This window comes from Balaenoptera physalus (genome assembly GCF_965194825.1).
Source record: "Balaenoptera physalus genome assembly, chromosome: 13".
Classification (NCBI taxonomy): Eukaryota; Metazoa; Chordata; class Mammalia; order Artiodactyla; family Balaenopteridae; genus Balaenoptera; species Balaenoptera physalus.
Window position 1 is genome coordinate 102,694,577 of NC_138892.1, and position 23,477 is coordinate 102,718,053.

Consider the following 23,477-nt stretch of genomic DNA (forward strand, 5'->3'; position numbering starts at 1 on the left):
TGTCTCTGACAACTGATATATTTTCACTGTTATTCATTTCATAGTATTTCATACTTCCCTAAAGATTATCTCTTTGATACATGAATGAATCAGATCTGTTGTTTAGTGTTTTGAGATTTCCTTGTTGTCTTTCTGTTACTGATTACTAATTTATTTCCACTGTGGGTAGAGAACACACTTTGTATGATTTCAGTTCTTGTAGATATTTGAGTTTATTTTATGGCCCAGGATATAGTGTACCTTGTTATAAGTTTTGTCAGCACCTGAAAAGAACCTGTCTTCTGCTCCTGTTCATGGAGTGTTCTATGAATTTTGATTGGAGCCTGGTGCATAATCTCACTCTTTTAAGGGTGAGGAAATAAAGGTGCAGAGAGGGGAGATAATTTTCCTGAAGTCACACGTTTTGTAAGTGATGGGGTTGGTGCTTCTAAAAACCTGCACTCTGTCCACTGGACTACACTGTCTTCTAATCTGATTGGTAGGAAACAAGGTGGGGAGGGTGGGGGCATCGGGAACATGGAAAACCAGGTAAACTGTGGTTGGGTGGCAGTGATCTCAGGTGGCCTTGGCCTGCAGTGGCTTGAGGCAGGGTTTCAGTTCCTGGCCTGAGACTGAAGTCAGGCAGTGGCAGTGAGAGCGCCGAAACCTAGACACTAGACCACCAGGGACCAGTGGCCAGTGACAAGACCCTGGCCTGTCAGCTGTGTAGAAATGAACTTCCACATAGAGATGGAAAGTAGTGAAACAAGTAAACTGTTTATTAGGAGGAAAAAGGGTACGTGTGGATAGACACACGGGCGGGCTCAGAGAGAGAATCTTGCCTTTGTGGCAGTTTGAATCACTTTTTTTAATATAATTTATTTATTTAATTTTGGCTGCATTGGGTCTTCGTTGCTGCGCGCGGGCTTTCTCTAGTTGCAGAGAGTGGGGGCTACTCTTCGTTGCGGTGCGCGGGCTTCTCATTGCGGTGGCTTCTCTTGTTGCGGAGCATTTGCTCTAGGTGTGTGGGCTCTAGTAGTTGTGGCCCATGGGCTTAGTTGCTCCGGGGCAAATGGGATCTTCCCGGACCAGGGATCGAACCTGTGTCCCCTGCATTGGCAGGTGGATTCTTAACCACTGCGCCACCAGAGAAGCCCCGAATCACTTTTATGGGACATTTCTTCAGGGTTTCCTTTGGCCAATCATCTTGCTTTGCCTGGTTTTCTGAGTACGTATGTGGTTTATCTCAGGGTCCTCCCCCGTGTGCATACGCATCTCTTAGCCAGGATGGATTCTAGCGAAGAGGCTTATGGGTAGGTTGACATCACTTACTACAGGGTGGCACCTCCTCCCTTTTTAATCCCCCCCCCAGGAGCCTTTCTGCACATGCGTAGTCTGGAAGGTCTCCTTGACCTCGAGAATGAGAAATATGTGGTCTCTTATCTGCGCAGGGCTTAGCTTCTCCTCCCTCCTGCTGTCTCGGAGATCTGCCCACAGGGTACAAACTCCAGAGGCTCAGCCTGGGGCCCATCTGTCTCCTGCAGGAGCCTGACCTGGATGGAATCAGGGTTTGAGTCCCCTCGGTGACTCTTTCACCAGTACATCCACTGGCAAACTAAATTGGCTGAGAGCCCTTTACACTCTTAAAAATGATTGAGGACCTCAATGAGTCTGTTTATCTGGCTTATATCTGTTGATATTTGCCACGTTAGATATTAAAACGGAAAATTTAAAACATATTAATTCATTTAAAAATAAGAAACATTATATTTAACATGAATACCATCATTTGAATAAAAATAGCTATAAATTCCAAACCAAACAAAAAGTTTGGGGAGAAGAATGGCATTGTTTCACAGTTTTGCAAATCTCATTACTGTCTGGCTTGAGAGAAATCAGCTGGATTCTCTCATCCGTGTCTGCAGTCGGCCTGTTGTGATACCACACATCATGTAGCCTCTGGAAAATTCCACTATGCATTTGAGAAAGAATGAGAGCATAAAGGTCAGATAACATCTTAGTGTGATTATGAAAATAGTTTTGACCTTGTGGATTCCTGAAAGAATCTTGGGAGTCTGTAGGGGGTCCCTGGACCACACTTAGCGAACTGAGGACCTACTGAATTCTTTACTCTCTCCTTGCCTCAGTTTCCAAATCTGGAAGGCTCTATGCAGCCTTTCTCTGAGGCTTGTGTTCTTTGAAGGGGTCTTCAGGCCTCTGAAGGGCCCGTGAGTGGGAGTGGATGACGCGGTGGTCTCTGAAACAGTTTTACTTGTTGGGTTATGGAGAGTGCAGACCACCATGGAGGGGAGGAGGGGTTTGGTCTGCCTGTCCTTAAAGCCGGGAGATGGGTGGAGACTCTGTGGAGGACCGTCCAGCCGGGGGTTCTATAGGTCAGTGGCCCTGGGTGGGTGGTGAGAAGCCAGAGGAAGCCGCCCAGCTACCCAGCAGCCTGTGTCCCTCTGGCCCACCCAACACTGCCGTGCATGACTGTGCCCTACTCCCACAGACGACGGGGCGCAGGAGACACGCCTACATCATGGATGGCTTGGGATCCAGGCATGGGAACCCAGGCCTGCTCACCAGACCCTGCAGTGGATGGAGTGGCCTGGGATGCATCAGAGAAAGGCACCTCCGAGTGCTTTACTCGGGGAATAACAAACAGAGGGTCTGGAGGCACGAGCTTAGGAGAAAATAGAAACTGATTCAAAGAGAGTCCGTAAGGTTGGGGATATGACAGGGGCCAGAACTAGCTGCTAAGAGAAGCTGAGGCCACTGACCTCTTAGAACAGTGTCCCAGGGGCAGCCGTGCCTTTCTTTCCTGGGGGGGTCTGTTGGCAACACCGGGTTTGGCTCAACCGTAATTACTCTGTTTCTCCTCCTGCCTGAACCTGGCTATCAGCCTTGCCTGATGTGGCCTCCCTTCTGCCCTGAAACCAAATCCTGTGTAGCGTCCAGAGCCTGGTTCAGACTGTGCATCCTTCCCTGGTACCCCGGCTGCAGGTTCCTTCCTGCTGCAATTGGCCGCACCACTGGGAAGACAGCTTTAAATTGAGACCACGTCTTCTGGCTGTTATGTAAACCTTCCTTATGGAAACACCTGGTGCAGGTAGATCAAAAGCTCCCTGAGAACAGGAGGGTATGACTTTCCCATTGTTGTGTTCATGACTGTTGATCCAGCACTTTCTTATTGCCTGGTATGTGCGTCTTGGGGATACAGCTCCTGTCTTTGAAAAGCCTGCAGGGAAATGGGTAAGATGGCCCCAGAAATCAGGCAAGAGTAGATGCACCCAGAGGCCTGTGGGAGTATCTGACTCCGGGACCAAGTCAGCTTGCTTTCTATTGTGGGCCTTGCCTGGCACAATGCCTGGACATAGTAGGTATGCAAGAAATTGAACGAGACATTGGGGTGCGTTCAGGAAACCATCAGTAATGTGGGACATGGGGAGGGGGAGGGGGGAGCCAGGGCGGGAGGCTGGGCTCAGACCATGGAAGGCCAGGCCTCCCTGCCTCCCTCACGTGCCGGAACTTTGCCCTCCAAGATGGGGTGGGACTTAGTCAGACTTACCTTTTCTATTGACCACACGGCCAGTGCTTGCTGAGCAGAGGTTTGTTCACCTCCTACTGGTCCGTGTCTCTTCACTGGCTCTGAAAGGACATCATAGCTCCATCTTGGACTTGGGTCCACGGAGATGTCCTGTCTCGGGACCTGGCCTGGCAGGGCTGCCTGTGGTGGATCAGGGAAGGGATCTCTGGGAGGCAGAGAGGGCAGGCTAGGTGTGTCACCCTCTGCCACTGCGGGGTGAGGCCGGATGGGCTGCAGGGGCTGGTAGACATCTGGAAGTCCTCCCTGACCTTCACACTGTGGTCACCCTAGTGACCAAGCTCAGGCCGGGGCTGACCAGAGGAAGGATGGAAAGACAGACTTTTCCTAGAAAACAGCCTTCTTGCTAAGGCTTTCTGTAAACCATTTAATACCTCCAGGGACCCCGGGAAATGTGCTGGAGTACTGTGCCCACTTTTCCTTTGAGCAGGGAGAAGACAAAGGTGGGCCAGCTAGAGACGGGCCACGCTGGACTCTGCACCCCCCGCTCTCAAAGGGGGAGGGGGTGCCTGGACTCCTGGTTCTGTGTCCACCGAGGTGCCTGGTGCCTGCGCCTGCGAGAGCTGGTCCTGTGGTGCAGGGACGGCTCTAAGCCACTGTCCTACAGCCCAGGCAGTGGCAGCAATCACTAGAAAAACCCCATGGCGTTGCCTTTGGGAGCTCTTTTTCTGGTTCCAAATTGTATGGGGGGCAAGAGGTGGGCAAGAGCCAAGGCCCTGGCCCTCCTGGGGGTGCCCTCCACTGCCCTGTAAGAGTCCAGTGACCTCACTTTCTGAGTGGCATTTCTGATGGGCCAGGCAGTGTGACAGAATGGAAGGAACCAGACACAGGCCTCAGCCTCCTTCCCTGAGTCTCACTTGCCAGTGAGGATGGAGATTCTTAGACCTGCCCATTAGAAAGAAGAGTGGGTTCCTCCCTCAGCCCCCACTTCGTTCTGGAGGAGTGTGACCCTCCCAGATAAAAGATCAACAAGAGCAGCCCTCTGTTCACCAGGGAGCCCCCAAATACTAGTGAATTGATAGTGTTGCCGTGGCAACCATTCATCCCCGTACAACCCAGGCAGATGGAGATGGGGAAAGGGACAAAGATGTCCTTCTGTCCTGCTGGTGACCTGCTCACCATTCTGAAGCTAAACCTAATGGCAGGAAGGACAGTGGAAGGACTCTCTCTGGTGGCCAGGATATCGATGACGATGGTGATGATGCTACGGGGTCACCATTTCTTAAATGGTAAAAGGCTAACCTTTTACGCGCATTATTCCATTCGGTCTTCATTTCAGTCTTTTCAGATAGGCACTGTTATTATTGTCCCATCCACAGAGGAGGCGGGGTTGAGTAAACAGCCAGGGTCACACAGCCAGCACGTGGAAGAGGCAGAAGCTGGGCCCGGGGCTGTGAAGTCCCAACAGGTCCAGGGCAGGACCCTCCCTGGCATTGTATTCAGAAGCCTCAGTTTCCCCCGTGTGAAGCGCTCAGGTGGCAAATGGAAGGATGCTTGTCATCACCCGAGGCCTCTGTGACACGGGACCCACGGCAGCCGTCTTTGTTCATCAGCTGCTTGCTGGGCGCCAGGCTCCATGTGTCCACCTGTGAGGCAGTGTCTGTAGTTGGTATTCCCGTCTTACTCCAGGACGCCCTTCTCCAATGAGGGACGAGGCTTGCCTCCATCCCTGCCGCTAGGCAGTGGCAGAGCTGGGCTTTAGCCTCTGCTCTTTCTCGGCCATGCAGGGAGGTAGCTCAGAAGGGTGGGGTCGTGGAGGGAGGGAGAGCTGCTCTCAGCCACGGCTCCCAACATGCAGAGCTGCTAATGGTCCTGCCCACAAACCCGCCTGCTGCGGCAGCTTTGCAATTCAGCAGTCCACGCGGCTGCTGCTTTTCTGAGGTGCAGAGGGAAACAGCTATGCCCAACTGCTTGGGCCAGCTGGCCCTGGAGCTCCCCTGGTCCACCCCAGGGCCTGCAGCGATCAGGGGCCTGGTTCTGATGGCAGACTGTGTAGGCTGGGCAGGGGTAGGACACAGGTTTCCCTAGGACCACAGCATGGCCCTGGTGCTTCCCCAGGTGGGTCTCCTGGGTGTTGAGCAGTACTGGGTCAGATTTCTATTTCTCCAGAGGCTACGGGCCTGGCTCCTGGCTCTTGATTTACACAGCTTTGCTCTGACCATGCCTTGTACAGTTTGAGCAGATTGGATTTCCCTCTTCTCAAAACTGGTCACTTCTTTCCTTTTTTTACTGTCCCCTTTATGAACGCCGATTTGCTCGGATTTACCCTCCAGGGCTCAGCCCTTCCTTCAGATGCTCTTGTACTCCTTTCATTTTACCTGAAGTCCTTTCACAAACAGCTGGTTTCCATTCATTTGGAGAGCATGTCTGTGCATGAAAGGAATTATGCGCCCAGTGGGGATCACTAATAGCAACAATACTGTGTTGTGTTAAATCTAAGACAAAGTGTGATATCGATTGTAAGATGCACCCAATTTCAGAGATACTACATCATGAAAAAGATGTGCATTTAAATTACTAAAAGCACAGGGCTTCCCTGGTGGCGCAGTGGTTAAGAATGCACCTGCCAATGCAGGGGACACGGGTTCGAGCCCTGGTCCGGGAAGATCCCACATGCCGTGGAGCAACTAAGCTCGTGTGCCACAACTCCTGAGCCTGCGCTCTAGAGCCCTCGAGCCACAACTACTGAGCCCACGAGCCACAACTACTGAGCCCATGTGCCACAACTACTGAAGCCCACGTGCCACAACTACTGAGCCCACGTGCCACAACTACTAAGCCCGTGTGCCGCAACTACTGAAGCCCACGTGCCTAGAGCCCGTGCTCCGCAACAAGAGAAGCCACCGCAATGAGAAACCCGCGCACCGCAACGAAGAGTAGCCCCCGCTCGCTGCAACTAGAGAAAGCCTGTGCACAGTTACGAAGACCCAACGCAGCCAAAAATAAATAAATAAATGAATGACCAAAACACAGAATGCAGAGACGCTTACAAATGCGGTGTGTAGGGAGGGGTTTGTGCTAACGTGCCCAGGAGTCGTCAGCGAGAACCATTCCAAACCTGCCTGTGTAATGGGGTCGAGGCTGGCAACAAAGTGATAAAACCCAGGAAGGGTCCTTGCCTGGCAGCGCCCTGGCACACATCATAGAGTCCTGGCATGTTTTTGCTGATGGGAACTGGTCCAGTCTGGTCCCAGGAACCCCCTGGGGAAGGTTTGCTCAACTCCATCCCTGACACACCGAGTTTAAATCTCTGTGGATGAGGCCCGGGAAGCTCTACTTTGTAAAACTCCTTGTGGCACCTCTCATCTCCGGTGGAGGAACCAAGGTCGGGGAGGGGAGGTGACCGGGGCGTGCGGAGCAGGTGCTGACTGGCCTTCCTAGACTCTGAGCCACGTGGCCTCCATGAGAACTTCAGGTTCAGCTCCTTTCATGAGTGTCCCTCAGCTCTTTCTCTTCAGAGGACACTGCCTGCCAGTGGAGGTCAGGTCCCTGGCCTCTGCATTTCCAGGGTTCAGTCTAGGAGGTCGCCCTGGTCTCGGGCTGCCCCACCGAGCAGGGGTCCGACAGTGTTCCACTGACTGGACTGTTTCGCTTGACAGATGTTGACAAGCACCTACTAGGTGTGAGCCAGCATGCTTGGGCTTCCGGGCAGGGTGGGTCTCCAAGCACCAAGGTCAGGTGCGTGGGTGGTGCCCTCGCTGAGGTGGCCTCTCCCTCCTACAGGGCCTGTGGGAGCGGTGCCAGCTTCTGAAGAGCGCCTCGGTGTTCGCCCGCTGCCACCCGCTGGTGGACCCCGAGCCTTTCGTGGCCCTGTGTGAGAGGACGCTGTGCACGTGTGCCGAGGGGCTGCTGTGCCCCTGCCCTGTGCTCCTGGAGTACGCCCGGGCCTGCGCCCAGCAGGGGATCCTGCTGTATGGCTGGACGGACCACACCTCCTGCCGTGAGTCAGCATGGGACCCCCACCGGCGGGGGTGAGCGGTGCCCGTCTCGGTGCCACTCCACAAGCTCTCCGGCTGTCACACCCCCACCAGCCAGCGCCTGCCAAGACCCACATCCCGGGGACCGGCTCCCGCCCGGCTCCTGCTCTGTCCCCTGGTCACAGAGCGAGTCCCCTCCCTAACGGCTTCGAGGAGGCTTGAAAGACCCCCCTAAAAACCCCCATGTCACTTTTCCTGCCTCTGTTCTCACGCCCCGTCTTCCTCGCTTGCCCGTGCGCAAATCCATCCCCTGGACTCAAAAACCGTTCCTGGCTCCGAGGGGAATCTCAGCAGTTAAAGTCTGAGCTGACCGGGAGCAGGGCGGTGGCCGAAGTGTCCCCGGGTGATCTTGGGATCCTGGCAGGCTTTTATCGAGTTCCTCCCTTTCATTTAATCCCTTCTCTCTTCCGGCCAGTGCTGGTGCTCACCTTCCCTCCCCCTCTCCCTCTAATGTCATGCGTCCCTAGTCATTGTCATTGTCGCCACCCCCAAATTATCCTGATTAAGTACGAGCTTCTCCAGTCACCTCGCAGGCAGCCTCCTCTCCCCGCCGAGGCTTCCCACAGATCACAGGGGGCACAGACTGGAGGGGAGCAGCCCAAATACTTACACTGCGCACATGCCTTTCAGTTTGTGTTTTTCAGCTTATAAATGAGAGCTTTTCATCTTTGCTGTGGGGTGTGGGAAGGGCGGTCATTAGCAGCAGCCTTCTCCTCTGGAAGGGGGAGTGGCAGTTTTTTTAGGTCTTTGAAGGAAGGGTGGGGAGATGCCTGAGGTATCCTGGGGGAGAAGTGGTTTGGGATGCTGGGATGCTCTGGCCCTTCTGGTCCTTCAGCCTGAGCGTCAGTCGGCAGCAGGTGAAGAGAAGAGAGAAAGGAGACCTGTCCTCGTCCGTGAGGGGCTGGGTCCAGCGGGAGGACGGAGGCTTAGGTGATGCGGCTCCCAGGGCTGTCCTGCCTCAGTGGACGTAGATAGAAACGAGCATCCCTTGTGCGGGGCGTGGCCGTGCGGCTGTGTGCCCAGTGCCGGGTGGGGCATCTGATTGGGCCCTATTTCTTGAGGAAGAGGAACCCTCAGAGGAGGGATGGGATGGAGGACACCATTTACCACTTGCTTGGCCTTGTGGGCCTTGCATTTTCAGCCGGGGACGTTGGCCCCTGGGGTGCCACTGAGGTGGAGATGGCCCCTGGGTCCCTGAAGACAGAGGGGGGCAGACACAGGGGGCACAGGGGGCTCTGAGCACCACGTGGCTTGTGAGATGCTGCCCTGGACGGGCGCAGCTCCGGGCAGACTCCTGAGTTTTCCGTTTCAGGACCGGACTGCCCCGCGGGCATGGAGTACAAGGATTGCGTGTCCCCCTGCCCCAGAAACTGCCAGAGCCTGCACATCAGCGACGTGTGTCAGCAGCAGTGCGTGGATGGCTGCAGCTGCCCTGGTAATGGCTTCCCACCTTATTTACAAATCTGAGGCCTCGCCAGTGCCCTTGGCTTGGGGAAGCCAGACGAAGGCCACTTGTGCTTGTTCCCCATGGCCAACATCAGAGGCCTGTTATTTATTTTTTAAAAGTCTTTGTACGGAGTGATGAGGATCGAGCTGGTATTTATTTCTAATTTATGTTTTCCTGTTGTACTGTATCCATGAAAGCACGTGTGTCTGGGGAATAGAAGGATGGTCTGGGCTCCAGGAGTGACTTTGTGCGGGGAGCGCCTGGCCCTATCTGAGCTGCAGTGTTTTCTCAGTTAAGTGTCAGGGAATTGTCTGGGAGAAAGATAGTCTAAACTGTTTCCTAGGTTTGTCATGTGTGCTCAGCTGAAAAAGAACTTTGCATCAGGAAGTCTTTCTCAGGAGAGACCTTGTGAGCTTTGGTGAAAAGTTCTGGTTAAGTACTGAGAGTGAGTCTTGTGTGTTTTGACTCACGACTTCTCTACTGGAGGAACTTGAACAAAACCCTTGCCTCCATTTCTTCAGCGAATAGGATGGAGATTAATAATCTTCCCCCTCTCTCCCAGTGCATTGCTGTGAGAGATAAACATAGCACAAGTTCTTTGAGCTTCCTGGAAGAAGCCTTCGGACTAGACTCACGGCGTCCCTATTGGAAGGCCTTTGAACAAACCTGTTTCCCCCATTTCTTCGTCACTAGAGTGGACATAAAGAGCCCTCCTCCCTTCTCATTGCAAACCGTGAAAGATCAGCATCGCAGAACGAGTCCTCTGAGCTTCCTGCAAGAAGCCCTGAGCTGACCATCACCCCCGGGGCTTCTGTGGTTGTGAGATGAGTAGTGATGACGACAAGGTTGAATCTTTTTGCCTTGTTGCCCTTGACCCAGAGGGACAGCTCCTTGACGAAGGCCGCTGTGTGGAAAGTGCCGAGTGTTCCTGCGTGCATTCTGGGAAGCGGTACCCTCCGGGCGCCTCGCTCTCAAGAGACTGCAACACCTGGTAATTGGGGCCGAGCAGTGTGGTCTGGGGGAGCTTCCCGGGTCTGTGGGAGGGGCAGCTGGGCCAGCAGGGGCAGTAAGGGCACGGGCAGGTAGAACAGGACCTGGCCTGGGCCGGGGGTGGTTTGGGGAAGGGTGTGGAGGTTGATGATGGGGAGCAAGGATTATATACAGATCGGCCTGGAGGAGGGGGGCTGGGGGGGGTGGTGAAGGCCCCTTCGCATGCAGACAACATCTCTAGCTTTCCCCCCAGCCATGCTTTAATAAGTGACTCTCTCTCCCTGTTGCCCCTGCTTTGCTTGAGCCATTTCCTCCACAAGTCCCTCTGGTGTTCCCTGGGCTGGGTTTGTCTGTCCCCTGCAAACGGGGAGAGGAGAACACCTCCAGACCTCTTCGCTGGCTACCTTTCCCTACTGGGCAGTCTTCCAGGAGTCTCAAGGGCTGCCCAGCATGGGCCAGGGTGTTACCCCTGTCAGCAGCCCGCCCTTCCTCCGGTCTTCTACCAGCTGTGTGTGTGTATGCATGTGTGTGTGTGCGCGTGTGCGTGTGTGTGCGTGTGTGTGTGTTTGGAATTTGACTGCTTAGTGCCTGGGTACACTCCCTAGGTTTCCCACTTCTTCTATCTGTCTGTTGGGGTTTCTTCCCCTTGGCATTGTCTCCATGATTCCTCTGTGGCCAAAGCCCCTTCCTGTATACCTCCAGCCTCATGAAGCCCCCTCAGGCGTGAGTGCCTTTCTTCTCTCAGACCTCTCCCCTGGGGCTGTGGGATGGGCAGTGCACTCTCTAAATCCATTCAGGGAGGCCTGCATTTGCAGACCCACCCGTAACCCGTAACCTGTGCTTCTCTCCCCAACAGCATTTGCCGAAACAGCCAGTGGGTCTGCAGCAACGAGGAGTGTCCAGGTAGGCGAGCTTCCCCCTCCCCTCTGCCCTCCTCCCAGTGGAGAGGTACAACCTCCCTTCCTAGGCTGGGAGGACCCCCTGGCCAGGCAGGGAAAGGTGGTCTCTGCACAGGTTGGATGCAACCCCCGACCACAGCTCCAGCACAGAACCAGCTGTGCTAACTCTCTCCTCCCGGGCCAGCAGAGAGAGGTCCCCCAGCAGCCGAAAGGGGAGACTGCACCTGGGAACTCCTTCATTGTCCTTTTCCCTTCACCTGTTTGCTCAAAGGATTACGACTGAATGTGCTGTGAAAACTGCAAGGTCACAGGTGACTAAACAAAGATGAAGCAAATTCCTTGGAAAATTAAGAGGAAGAAGGGCCTGGTAATTCTTTAAGCTAAAAGTGAGAAATTTCTGGAATTTTCTGGAATGCCTGATCCAAAGATCTTGGCAGGATCCAAGAGCTAGGAAAACCAGGTCACTGAATGATCCCTCCTACCCTGTCCCAGCCCTGGAAAATCTATTTAGGAAAAGTTTCCTTATAATTTCTGCCCTTTACTTTCTCCTCTGTTTAGCCCCAACTCTATTCTATCTACTGCAAATTTTGCCCGTTCAAAGCTCCCTCTGCCTCACCTTCCCGATGACCCTGGCTCTTCTCCTGATGCTTCTCCCCTTTTGGTCAGTCATGTGATGTTTGCTATGTGTTAGGCATGGTGTTCAGTACTTTACATGTATTACATCATCACCACAACCTATGAAGAAGGTGCAATTTATTCTCATTTTACAAAAGAGGAAACAGATCCAGAGAGGTTAAGTAACTCACCCAAAGTCACACAGCTGCTATGAGACAGAGACAAGATTCAAACTCACAACCACCTGACTTCTATTTTGCCTTTCCCTTTACTCTCCTTCCTAGTGCTTTATCCATCCCTTTGCAGGAGGATCTTTGCCATTGTTCATGAGTTCTGGAGAGGCCCCATGCTTAGTTAAAGACCATCTCAACCTCATTCAAATGCTGGATACTACTTTGGAGGTCCCCATGTTTGTAGAATGCAATAAAAGACTGAAGGCAAATAGCCAAATGATAGGCTCCCCTCCCGTTGGCCCCAAGAGACTACATTGGCTTTGGTGGGCTGGCGGGGGGTTGAGCTTACATAGCTGGGATCATATTTGGGGTCTGTGGCTTTAGAGTCACTTAGGACTTATCCAGTGCCCACTATACTGGGAAAATTCTGGAACTAGATGGAAACTAGATGGAAAGTGGGCCCCAGGACTAAGTCAATTAGTCTGGCCCAGGGATGGCCAACCAGCCATTTATCTTCTGTGCAATTCTTGAAGGAAGCACAAAGAACAAAAGATGCTCTTGCAAGTGGTATCAGTGCTCCAATTTAACATAATCATACCCTGTGAAAGACCTAAAGATTCATTTGAAAGCCATGAGGTCGATGTAATGGACCTGTGAAAAAACTTTTAATATCTAAATAATAAGCATTTATTGTATAAGATCTATGAGGTACAGTGGGTAGAATTAGGAATTTAGCTTATTGTGTTTTGTCAGATTGACTACTAGATTAGTAATTCTTAATAACAACTTTCTATAGGGAGGGTCTTCCTTCCATCCATCCATCCAACCATTCATCCATCCATCTATCCAATCACCTGTCCAACCATCTAACCATCCATCCATCCATCCATCTACCGTTTAATCGTCCACCCAACCACCTAACAATCCATCCAGCCATCCAATCATCCATCCATCTACCCATCCATCCATCCATCCACCTACCCATCCATCCATCCACCTACCCATCCATCCATCCATCCATCCATCCATCCATCCATCCATCCATCCATCCATCCATCCAACAATTATTTAAAAACCCACTGTGTACATGATGGAATGCTTGGTCTGGAGTAGACAATGTAATCCCCTGGTCTTCAATTCAAAATTTGGATGGTAACTTTGCTGAGGATGCACGAAATTTTCTTGATGCCTTAATGGGAAGAGAGCTAGTTCCAACTCTGAAGTCTACTGAGTGTTTTGATATTGTGCCAACACAACCGATAAGCTCTTGCTCTGCACGTTCAAAGCCCTGACCCTCTTTTTCTAGATCTGGAGCTTAGTTGGTCCTTGCCTCCCTGTCCATTTCTACCTGTAGCACACAGCATATTTCTACACCTGCCGAGAGTCAGCTGGCAGGGGGGCTGTCTTATCTCCCAGGGTGAAGATTGCTGGCAGAGCTTCTGATGGGAAGGTTCTGGAAGGGGATATGTCTGGCTCTGCTAGTAAAGCAAAGAGCAGGCTGGGGCTTCTCTGCAGTCCCTGGAGGAGCTGACATTGTGATTCTTAGAAATAGAGATCTGGGTTTTGATTCCCTGGAGTAAGAAGAGAGTGTACTAGTTGTCTATTACTGTATAACAAATGGCCCCCAAACTTAGCAAGCAACAAACATTTATTATCTCAGAGTTTCTGTACATCTGGAATCTGCGTGTGGCTTAGCTGGGTCCCTCTGGCTCAAGATTTCTCATGAAATTGCAGTCAAGTTGTTGACTGGGGCTGTGGTCTCATCTGAAGGTTCCTCTGTAGTGAAGGGAATCACTCTGAAGCTCACTCATGTGATGGTGGCCAGGCCTTGGTCCCTCACCTTGTGGATCTCCCCTTGGGGCTGCCTCATGACATGACAGCTGGCTTCCTCTAGGGTGAGTGACCTCAGAGAGAATGAGGCAGAGCAGCCAAGACAGAAGCCACAGTCTTTTAAACACCTGCTCTCCAAAGTGACATCTTTCACTTCTGCTGTATTATATTTGCTAGAAACAAGACCACATGTCCAGCCTGCATTCAAGGTGAGGGCATCACACAAGATGTGAATACAGGAGGTGGGGACCATGGAGGGGGGGACCTTAAGGTCTACCTAGCACAGAGAACCTCGTGTTTGGGAGTGGGAGGGTGAAAAAAATCGCTGAGGAGAGCATCAGTCTGCATGGAGAGGGGCTGGAGCTTCTGTTACATGCTCCTTAGGCCTTCCCTGTTCTTGGTGCACCTCTGTTCTGGTTAGGATTAGGGCAGCCCCAGGTGCCTGGGGCTCTGCTAATTTAGTTTCCACTGAGTCACAAATGTTTGGTTGGGATCAATGAGGAAGGAGCATGCCTGTGAATAGGGACTATTCCTCAAACAAATAAAGCTCTGGTGACAGAATTTCAAACTCCTGACGGAAGAGTGTGGAAGATACTCTTCTGGAGCTGGGAAGTTTATTTGTGGCCCAAGTCCTATGAACGTGGAAAGGTAGCATGGTCCTGGGGCTGGGAGCGTGGGCTGTGGACTCAGCCTGGTAGGAGTTCCAGTTCCACCGCTTACTAGCTGGGTGACTTTTGGCAAACTGCTTAACCACTTGCAGCCTCAGTTTCCTCATCTGTCAAATAGGATGATAACAGCAGCTTCATCCCATGAGAGCTGTGGTTCCTTGACACACAGCAAGTACTCAGTAAACATTAGCTGTTTTCATCATCACAGCCACAGCTGTTTCATTAAGCAGGGTCAGAGAAGGATGGAGACACGAAGGAGCCCGGGGTGGGGAGGGGCGGTGCAAAACAGGGTGTGGCTGGGACAGGTGAGGCAGGAGGCAAGACAGAGCCTGAGCCTTCCCTGGGCTTGGTGGCATGGAGGCCCATGCGCCTGCCTGGTCTGCAGCGGGAGGGAGGACCTTGGTGCAACGCATTGCTCATTTGATTCGGGATAATTTCTGATGCCTTCTAAGCCATTCCTGTCATTCAGCCTTGGGATTCAAGCTGGCTGTTCTGAAACCTCTGGGAAGGAAGATAAACTTCCTCCCTGGCTAAGAGGGAAAGTGATGAGTAAACCAGGATGGTGCCCCTCCAGTAAGAGCATGCTTTTCTAGGTACCTGGGCTCACCTGGGGGATCTGACCCCCCGAGTTCATGGCAAGTCTCCTGTGGCTGCCTCGGCCCACGTTGGGGTTCCTGGAGTCTCACCAGACCTCCTTCAGGCCAGGCCATGCATCGCCTTTTCCTCTGCTTTCTCCACGTCCAGACCTGGATGTACCCGTGCTCCTCGGCACTTGCCACGCGTGCCCAGTATCCCCATGAAATGAAGCTTATTGGAAACTGCAGCCAACCCATGCGGCAGTACTGGCCGGTGTCAAGTACTGTGAACTCTGGAGTCTGACAGAACGCCCACGTTCAAATTCCTCTTGGGCCACTCTGGGGCCTTGGGCGAGATTTTCTCTGTGCCTCAGTTTTCTCTTCTGTAAACTGGGTATGATATTGCCAGCCTCACCAGAGCAGTAAATGAGGTAGTGCCCATAGAGCACTTAGAAATGCATCTTGCATGTTTGGTTGAGATTATGTTAATGTGATTTAGAGGCAGGCTTTGGTGAACATTTATGCTGGGAGGAAGCCTGAGTTGCTTTGCAGAAGGCCTGTGGGCTGGCCTTTCTGTAGCTGCATGGGAAAGGGTAGAAGCCAATGAGCTGAGCAGAACAGCCCCATGGAGGCTCCTTTCCTGCGAACAAAAGGGCTTATTTAGAAGAGGTAACATGTCTCCATCAAATGAGAGCCTTTTTTTCTCTTCTCTTTTTCCATGAGGGAGGATTCTTATTCATGTAGTGGACTTGCTTTAACTTCTGGCTGTTCTTGGTTTTATGCTATTTGCTATTTTAAGAATCACCTGCTTTGCATGCATTCACCGAACTTTTATTGCCCACCTGCTGTGTCCGGTGGTGGCCAGCGGCTTGTCAGGCTGCCTTTTGTTGACCAGCTGGCTGGGAATGTCTTGGGCATCCTCTTGGCAGAACTTGGGCATCTTGGGGACCTCTGGGCAGAGCTTGGGCGAGTGTCACCGTGTGGCCCATTCTTCTGGCTCCTGTTCCAGCCCCCGGGCCCACGGCTCCCTAGCCCCTCACTCAGCTGTGTTCCTGGGTTTCCCGTGTGGTCAGCCCCATCCCTCAATTGTACCAAGGAGATAAGCTAAATATAATACAGTATTTAGATTTCTGATTCCCGAGAAACTCCAGAACGCCAATCGGGGGAGGTCAGAGCAGGAAATCAGATCAGAGGATTAGATTCTGACCCAGAAGTTTTGCTTTCGAATGTTTGCGTATTTTCTCGTTGACCCCTCTTTTCCTGAGCATTGTCAGAGATAATGCAAGTTTAATTTCTTACTCAGATAAGAGTGCTGTTGAGAAAACAAAGAGAGGTTGGGGGAGGAATTCCCACCCATCGCACTGCAATGGGGTCAAGACGTGATACAAAGGGCCGTGTCATTCTGTTTGTTGAATGATGGTGGCTTCTGAAAAATAGCCATTTTAAAAAGACTTTCTTGTGACACCCGTGGATTTGGAATTCCAGCGCGGCTACCATCAGTCGGGATGACCCTGGCCCCTAACTCATTGCCTGTTCTGCTCGGACTTCCACAAACAGTGACCCCTCACTCGTGCCCTTCTTGTGGGGCAATGCAATGGGGAGGCACGATCTGCTTCTACTCACACTTCTGACACCACATGTGTGTGTGTTTCCCCCTGACAACAACCAAATCCTCCGACTTTCTGGACACCACCCGGGTGTCCTACAATTCAGTTCAGTTCTGACCCTGACTACCCAGAATTAGCACAGACCCCGCAGGTGAAGGGCTCCGTCCAAGTGCTCCTGCTTCTGTTGCCAGCTATGATAATTGCTAGAATGGCTCACAGAACTCAGGCAAACACTTTACTGACTATTACTGGTTTATTACAAAAAATATTATAGAGGAGACAAATGACCAGCCAGATGAAGACGTACACAGGGTGAGCTCTGGAAGGGTGCTGAGCACAGGAGCTTCTGTCCCTGTGGAGTTGGGGTGTCCTACATGTAAATATGTTCACCAACCTGGAAGCCCTCCCAACTCTGTTGTTTAATAAGAGTTTTTATGGAGCTTTTACTATATAAGCACAACTGATGATTATTATTTTTTTTAAGATTTTTTTTGATGAGGACCATTTTTAAAGTCTTTATTGAATTTGTTACAATGTTGCTTCTGTTTTATGTTTTGTTTTTATGGCCACCAGGCATGTGGGATCTTAGCTTCCCGACCGAGGGTCGAACCCACACCCTCACATTAGAAGGCGAAGTCCCAACCACTGGACCGCCAGGGAAGTCCCTAAAAGCCTGGTTGATTATTAACTCAATCTCCAGCCCCTCTCCCTTCCCTGGAGTTTGGGGGATGGGACTGAAAGTCCCAACCCTCTACTCATACTTAGGTCTTTCTGTAACCAGTCCCCATCCTGAAGCTCTCGAGGGACCCGCTAAGAGTGGCTGCATTAGAACAAAAGATGCTCCTCTCAGCCAGGACATTCCTAGGGCTCTAGAAGCTCTGTGTCAGGAATCAGGGACAAAGACATGTATATTTCTTCTCATCACAGAAGATGGTGCTGGTGAAGATGATCTGGGGCCTCCCTATTTTCTCCTAATTTCTCCGGGCTGAGTGTGCCCTCCTGGCCCACACCATCTTAGAAGGGGTTAGCTGCTCTGGGGACCAGGCAGAGGGACACTCACTGTAACCTGGGGCTACTCGCCCTCCCCCTGCCTTCCAGCACATACCAAGGGCAGGGCCACACCTGGACCCAAAGCTGGTCCTGCCCCTCCCCCCGGCCGCCCCCCCCCTCCCCCGCCCCCCATGCCTGCTGTGTCTTTCAGTGCAAATCTGGGCATGAGGTGGCAGGCAGGGGGCCGATGGGGCTTGTCTTTGACAGGTGGACCGCTGGAACCCCTGTCAGGCCTTTGGGGACCCCTGACTGTGTGACTGGGCTCAGCGTCAGCCCCTGGAGATGGGTCCAGGTGGGACCAGCTGTAGGACCCTCCTAGGGGGAACTTGGGGTGCAGAGCAGAGTGGTGCTGTGGAGGTTGATTCTCTGCTGTTTGGAGGCCGGGGCGACTGGGAGGGGAAGGAGGGCCCTACTTTATGGAACGGCTGTGGTGTGTGTCTGCTTTTCTTTCTCTATAGAGTAGAAGGCAAGGAGGAGAGGAAACAGGTAAAGGGAGGCTGGGGAGGGTTCCAGATGCCTGCCTCGGCTTCAGTGGGTCCGCTGTGGGCTGAGCTGGGGTCGGGCCAGTGGGGAGTCACTGGCGGCATTAGCAAAGCCCCCTCCCCCAGCACGGACGACCTGCGGTCCGAGGTGCACTGGGCCAGCACCACGGGCCGGCACTGGGGCCTGGGAGGACGGAGTAGCTGTTGGGTGGGCGCGCGTCGAGGGCTCGAGCGGCAGGGTGATGCCGGGGCGTCCTCGTACCCACCCCCAGACGCGTCAGCCTGGCCGGGGAGCTGGCTCGGGCCGTGGTGGGGTCATGGGCAGATGGGGTCCTGGGCCCCCACTGGCCCCAGCTGAAGTCACAGCGTGGATTTGCCCAGGAGGAGACCTGAGGGCTGCCCCTTGGCTGGCGAGGGGGTGAGGATTGGGTCCTGGCCCCTGCGCTGCTGGGCTCCCCCTTCCCCCATCACTGCTCTGGGCGGCCTTTCTGCCCTCTTGCCTTCAGGGACTCTCGTGGAGGGGGGAGTGCCCACAATGGCAGCGCAGAGAAAGGGCTCTGCAGGCCCGAGGCCCTTGGCCCCAGCAGAGCCAGAACCTGGAGCGGCCGTGGGGAAGGGCTGGGGGCCACGGTGAACCCAGAGCGCAGAGCCGGAGCCACGGGTTCTGGTCTGGCTCTGCCACTCCTTGGGTGTGGCTGTCACTCCCCTGAGGCGTGGAACTGACGCACCCGGCCCTGACCTCTCAGGGCCAGAGGAGTGGGGCCTGAATAGAGTCCTCCCGTGGAGACGCTTTACAGACTGTGGTGAGGGGCATCCCCGGGAGGCGCCCTGCTGGGGCACCCACTCTCCCCTCCCCTGTGTCCCCCAGGGGACCTGCTGGGACACACACTCTCCCCTCCCCCGTGTCCGCCCAGGGGACCCGCTGGGACACACTTTCCCCTCCCCTGTGTCCCCCCAGGGGATGCGCTGGGACACACACTGTCCCCTTCCCTATGTCCCCCCAGGGGACCTTCTGGGACACACACTCTTCCCTTCCCTGTGTCCCCCCAGGGGAATGTCTCATCACAGGACAGTCCCACTTCAAGAGCTTTGACAACAGGCACTTCACCTTCAGTGGGGTCTGCCAGTACCTGCTGGCCCGGGACTGCCAGGACCACTCCTTCTCCATCATCATAGAGACTATCCAGGTGAGCCTCGCCAGGCAGCCCCAGGGCAACCTCGGGGGTGAGGGGGGCAAGATGGCCCCGTGTGCACGTCCTTCCTCTGGGCAACTGAGCAAAGGGGAGGACAGACAGGGCGCACGGGGCTCCCCTGAGGACCCAGAGCCCCTCTGGAACAACAGGCCCAAGGAACAAGGACAAGCAAGGCCTAGAATCCTGATAAAGGGCCAGAGCAGGATGGCGCTGGGCGGGGGGAGGCCTGGGCTTTGGGCCTCTTTGTGGCATAACCCCAGGGCCCTTCCCAGAGATGGTTCTGGGACCAGGGAGTGGTTCCATGTGAGAAGGGCTGCGTGGGTGGAGGTCTTCCCCCGAGTGGATGGGTCGGGGGCTGGGCTGCGGGGCTGGCGGGGGTTTGGTGACGTCCCTCGGCGTGCCCCTCCCGGCAGTGTGCCGACGACCCCGACGCGGTCTGCACCCGCTCGGTCACCGTCCGCCTGCCCAGCCAGCACGGCAACGTCGTGAAGCTGAAGCACGGGGGAGGCGTTGCCATGGATGGTCAGGACGTCCAGATCCCCCTCCTGCAAGGTGGGTGCCCTCCTCCCCCACAGGCCCCCCGCCCAGCTCACCCTCAGCGCCCCCGGCCCTCAGCAGTGCTCGCTGCCACCTCTTCTGCGCAAATGTGCAGGAGAGCTAACTTTGGAGGGCAGGCTCGGTGTCCCGGCCTGCCTCCTGCAAGAAAGGAAGGCTTCCTGGAGGAGGAGGAGGAGCAGAGGAAGCTGGCTGGGGGCGGGGTGGCTGGTGATGAGTCAGACCCCAAGATGTCATGGGGCAAAGCCAGATGACCCCGTGACCTGTGGGAAAACCTACCTGTTCAGTGACTTTGCCAGGTTGTTACGTGCCATTTTGCACAGCCTGTTTCCAACCTTCACCCTCAAAGGGGCTCCCAGTCCCTTCCCCTCTTCTTCTTCTTCTTCAAGACCACTGGCCAGCCCATGGCCCATTATCCCGGCTTTGCACATAGTGAACTTGAGGGTGCCTATGTGTGTTAATGCTATGTGTGTCTCTCTGGGAAAGAGGTATGCCTCCTACCTCTTCCCCAGAGAAAACTGCCGTTTCAGCTGTGCACACAGCACCACTCAGCCGTGAGGACTGAGTAACTTAGCCTGGAATCATGTGCAACAGCAGAGGGGCCCAGGAAATGCTCAGGGGTTAGGGGTTCAATGGGAAACGGAACCAGGCTCAGGGCACCTGCCTCAGCTAAGGATGTAGGAGCTTCTGCTGCCCCTTGTGGCAGTGCAGGGAATGGCAGGCTACGGCAGGGATAGATATGGAGGCGCCTTCCTGGGGGAGCCTGATTTGCACTACACCCACCCTGATCACCTTGCCTCTGAGACACTCCCCCCACCTTAAGCCTAATGGACATCCCCAGCTGCCCCCTAACTCACTGCTTTCATTGCTACAGTCCTTTGTGAGATACCCCATCTTTCCCTACGCCCCATCTGCCTGCCGCTCTCCTGCCCTCTCCCCATCTTAGCCTAAATCCCGTCCTTGCTGGGTTCCAGGTGACCTCCGCATCCAGCACACCGTGATGGCCTCCGTGCACCTCAGCTACGGGGAGGACCTGCAGATAGACTGGGACGGCCGCGGGCGGCTGCTGGTGAAGGTAGGTGCCCTCCTGAGCACGGCCACCCTGCAGCCGGACCTTACAAAGTCCCCGTTGTGCTCTGGGGGGAGAGCTCAAGGGTGGGAGGGGAATTCCTTTCTCCCCCGGCCCTGCGCCCCCAGAGTGAGGAACAGGCCTCTCTGTGTATGAGAGGCGGGCGTTTGCTGTCTGGATGCCCCTTGTTCACCCCGGGAGTTCCCGGGTGCTGGGCTCTGGTACCCCAAGGGGCCTCCAGACTGGGTGGGGCTGGGGAAGCAGTTGATTTGCTGCCCAGGCTCCTGGCTGCAACAAGGCCTGGAATCAGGGGGTGTTCCGCGGGGCGGGGGGCCCACTGTGGGACTCACAGCCAAGACCCTGTGTCGTGTACCCACTGCCTGTGAAAGGTTGTCCTGGGAACTACCAAATCCCTCCCCTGGTCCCGGGGCCTCTGCAGCCTAGGGGCCACTTCCTCTGCTTTCTGTGGCCCTAGAGTCATGCTTGGAGAGGGAGCCATATATTTCACAGGGCTTCCAGATACATTTTTTCCCTCTGGAAATTTCCCTAGAAGGTATTGTCACTGCCATTTCATAAACGAAGCAAGCAAGGCTCATGGGGGCCGGGAGACGCGCCCAGGACCGCGCACCCCATCAGCTCCCCGGGCAGTGTCGCCCCCAGTAGACCAGCGCTTCTCACTTTTAGGTCTTCAGATGCCTTTGCACTCTTCAAAATTATGGAGAACCCCGAGATCTTTTATGGAGGTTATAGCTATTGATATTTACCAGATTAGAAATTAAATCAGAGACATTTATTAATTCATTAAAAAATAACAAGAGTAAAGCGACTACACATTGACATAAACATTAAAAAATCTGTTTTCCAAAACAAAATTAGGTAGTGAGAATACCATTGTTTTATGTTTCTGCAAATTTCTTTGATGGCTGGCTTAATGGAAGACAGCTGGAGTCTCATCTGCGTCTGGGTTCAGTCTTCTGCAATATTACGTGTCATGCAGACTCTGGAAAACTCCACTGCGTACTTGTACAGAACGAGAGGGAAAAAGCCAAATAACGTTTTTGTATGATTATGAAAATAGTTTTGGCCTCGTGGACCCTTTGAAAGGGTCTCGGGGATCACCCCCTGCCATGGTCCCACGTCCACACTTTGAGAACCCCCGCCCTGAGCACATTAGGATCCCTGGAGAGTCCCCTCCTGCTTCCGGGGGTCCCGTGTTCCATAGGCCCTCGGTATGATCCCGTGATGGGCGCCTGGGGTGTCCTCGATGACATCCTGGTGTCCTCCATCCTCGTGATGTCATGTTCTTTCTCTTGTCTTTGAAGACCCTGAGAAAGTTCCAAATGAACGCCTTTTTTTCCTTTTATAAAAAATAAAACTGTGACCACACACTATAGAACATGAAGGTTTTTGGAGATCTTATCAACCCCTCGAGTACAGTTGGAAATAAAGATCCTATCTTATTTATTTATTTATTTATTTATTTATGGCCGTGTTGGGTCTTCGTTTCCGTGCGAGGGCTTTCTCTAGTTGCGGCAAGTGGGGGCCACTCTTCATCGCGGTGCGCGGGCCTCTCACCGTCGCGGCCTCTCTTGTTGCGGAGCACAGGCTCCAGACGCGCAGGCTCAGCAGTTGTGGCTCACGGGCCCAGTTGCTCCGCGGCATGTGGGATCCTCCCAGACCAGGGCTCGAACACGTGTCCCCTGCATTGGCAGGCAGATTCTCAACCACTGCGCCACCAGGGAAGCCCTAAAGATCCTATCTTTTCTGGAGCAGGAAAGTGACTTACAGTCATTTGGTTACGGAGTGAGAGCAGAACTTGGGTCTCCTGCACCCTGGTCTTCAAGGGAGGTGCCCCTGTTAGCCGTCCCACTTTCTCAGGCATCTCCCACCACACCGAGAGGGCGCTCTTGATCTGTCCGGTGCCCCTCCCCACCTTCAGCAGGCACATGATATCTTGGTCTTGTCTTGGGTGGCTGACTTCCCTGCCTCAGGTTTATTTGTCTCCTCTGAGGAGAGAAGGGGGACTTGTTTCTGTGGGAATGAGATGCAGGGTTATCACTGGGGCTGCGTTTGGTCAGTTTGGCTAAAGAGAAGAGGCCTTCCCTGGTCAAGACTCAGGACGGGGCAGACGACCCCGGGGCCTGGGGAATGTCCTATGTGTTTCGGCTGGAGGAGGAAAGGGGGCGTTTGTGGATGGGGTGGAGGGAACGTGTCCCCATGCTGACCCCGGGGTTGGTGGGGACCGCCGAGGTGAAGACACCTGCTGGAGGTGGGGCAGCAGGGAGCGGCAGGGCGGGCAGCCCCAGAGGCAGCAGCCAGATGAGGTGGGATGAGGAGCTGCCGGGGGCTCCCCGGGTGAGGTACGGATCCCGAGGTCCAGGCAGCGGGGCCCTGCCGGCCGTGATGCAGGCCCAGCTCGGCATTAGGCCAAGCGGAGTAGAAAGGACTCTCTGACACTTTTCATTCTGTCAGAAGTGACACTGCTATTTCAGATAGCAAATAGCAAGTGCGTTCTCCAAGTCCCGGATCTTGGACAGTTGAGGCACTGGGGGCGGGGAGGAGGGCAGCCTGGCCTGGCTTCCACGCGCACGCACACTCTCCTAACCCTTGCTGAGCCAGCCTCTGAGACAAGCCCCAGGGACGGAAGGAGACAGCCTTAGAGAGTGGAGGAGGGTGGAGACGGCAGACCTGGCGGGTGTGCCAGAGGTGACTTGGGAAGCATGAGGCACTCAGGGCCTGAGAACTAGGAGGGAAGAAAGCGGAC

The 23,477-nt window shown here is 54.1% G+C and overlaps 1 protein-coding gene across 2 annotated transcripts in view; it reads left to right on the plus strand.

Moving 5' to 3' along the window:
* The window catches only part of VWF (von Willebrand factor), a 136,435-nt gene that overhangs the window by 30,026 nt on the left and 82,932 nt on the right, over window positions 1-23,477 (plus strand). For both annotated transcript variants that reach the window (XM_082421519.1, XM_082421520.1), the window contains 7 exons: window positions 7,307-7,523; window positions 8,873-8,995; window positions 9,887-9,998; window positions 10,854-10,900; window positions 18,947-19,083; window positions 19,503-19,641; window positions 20,619-20,719. In XM_082421519.1, the coding sequence (XP_082277645.1) occupies window positions 7,307-7,523; window positions 8,873-8,995; window positions 9,887-9,998; window positions 10,854-10,900; window positions 18,947-19,083; window positions 19,503-19,641; window positions 20,619-20,719 (876 nt within the window). The remainder of the gene's footprint in view (window positions 1-7,306; window positions 7,524-8,872; window positions 8,996-9,886; window positions 9,999-10,853; window positions 10,901-18,946; window positions 19,084-19,502; window positions 19,642-20,618; window positions 20,720-23,477) is intronic.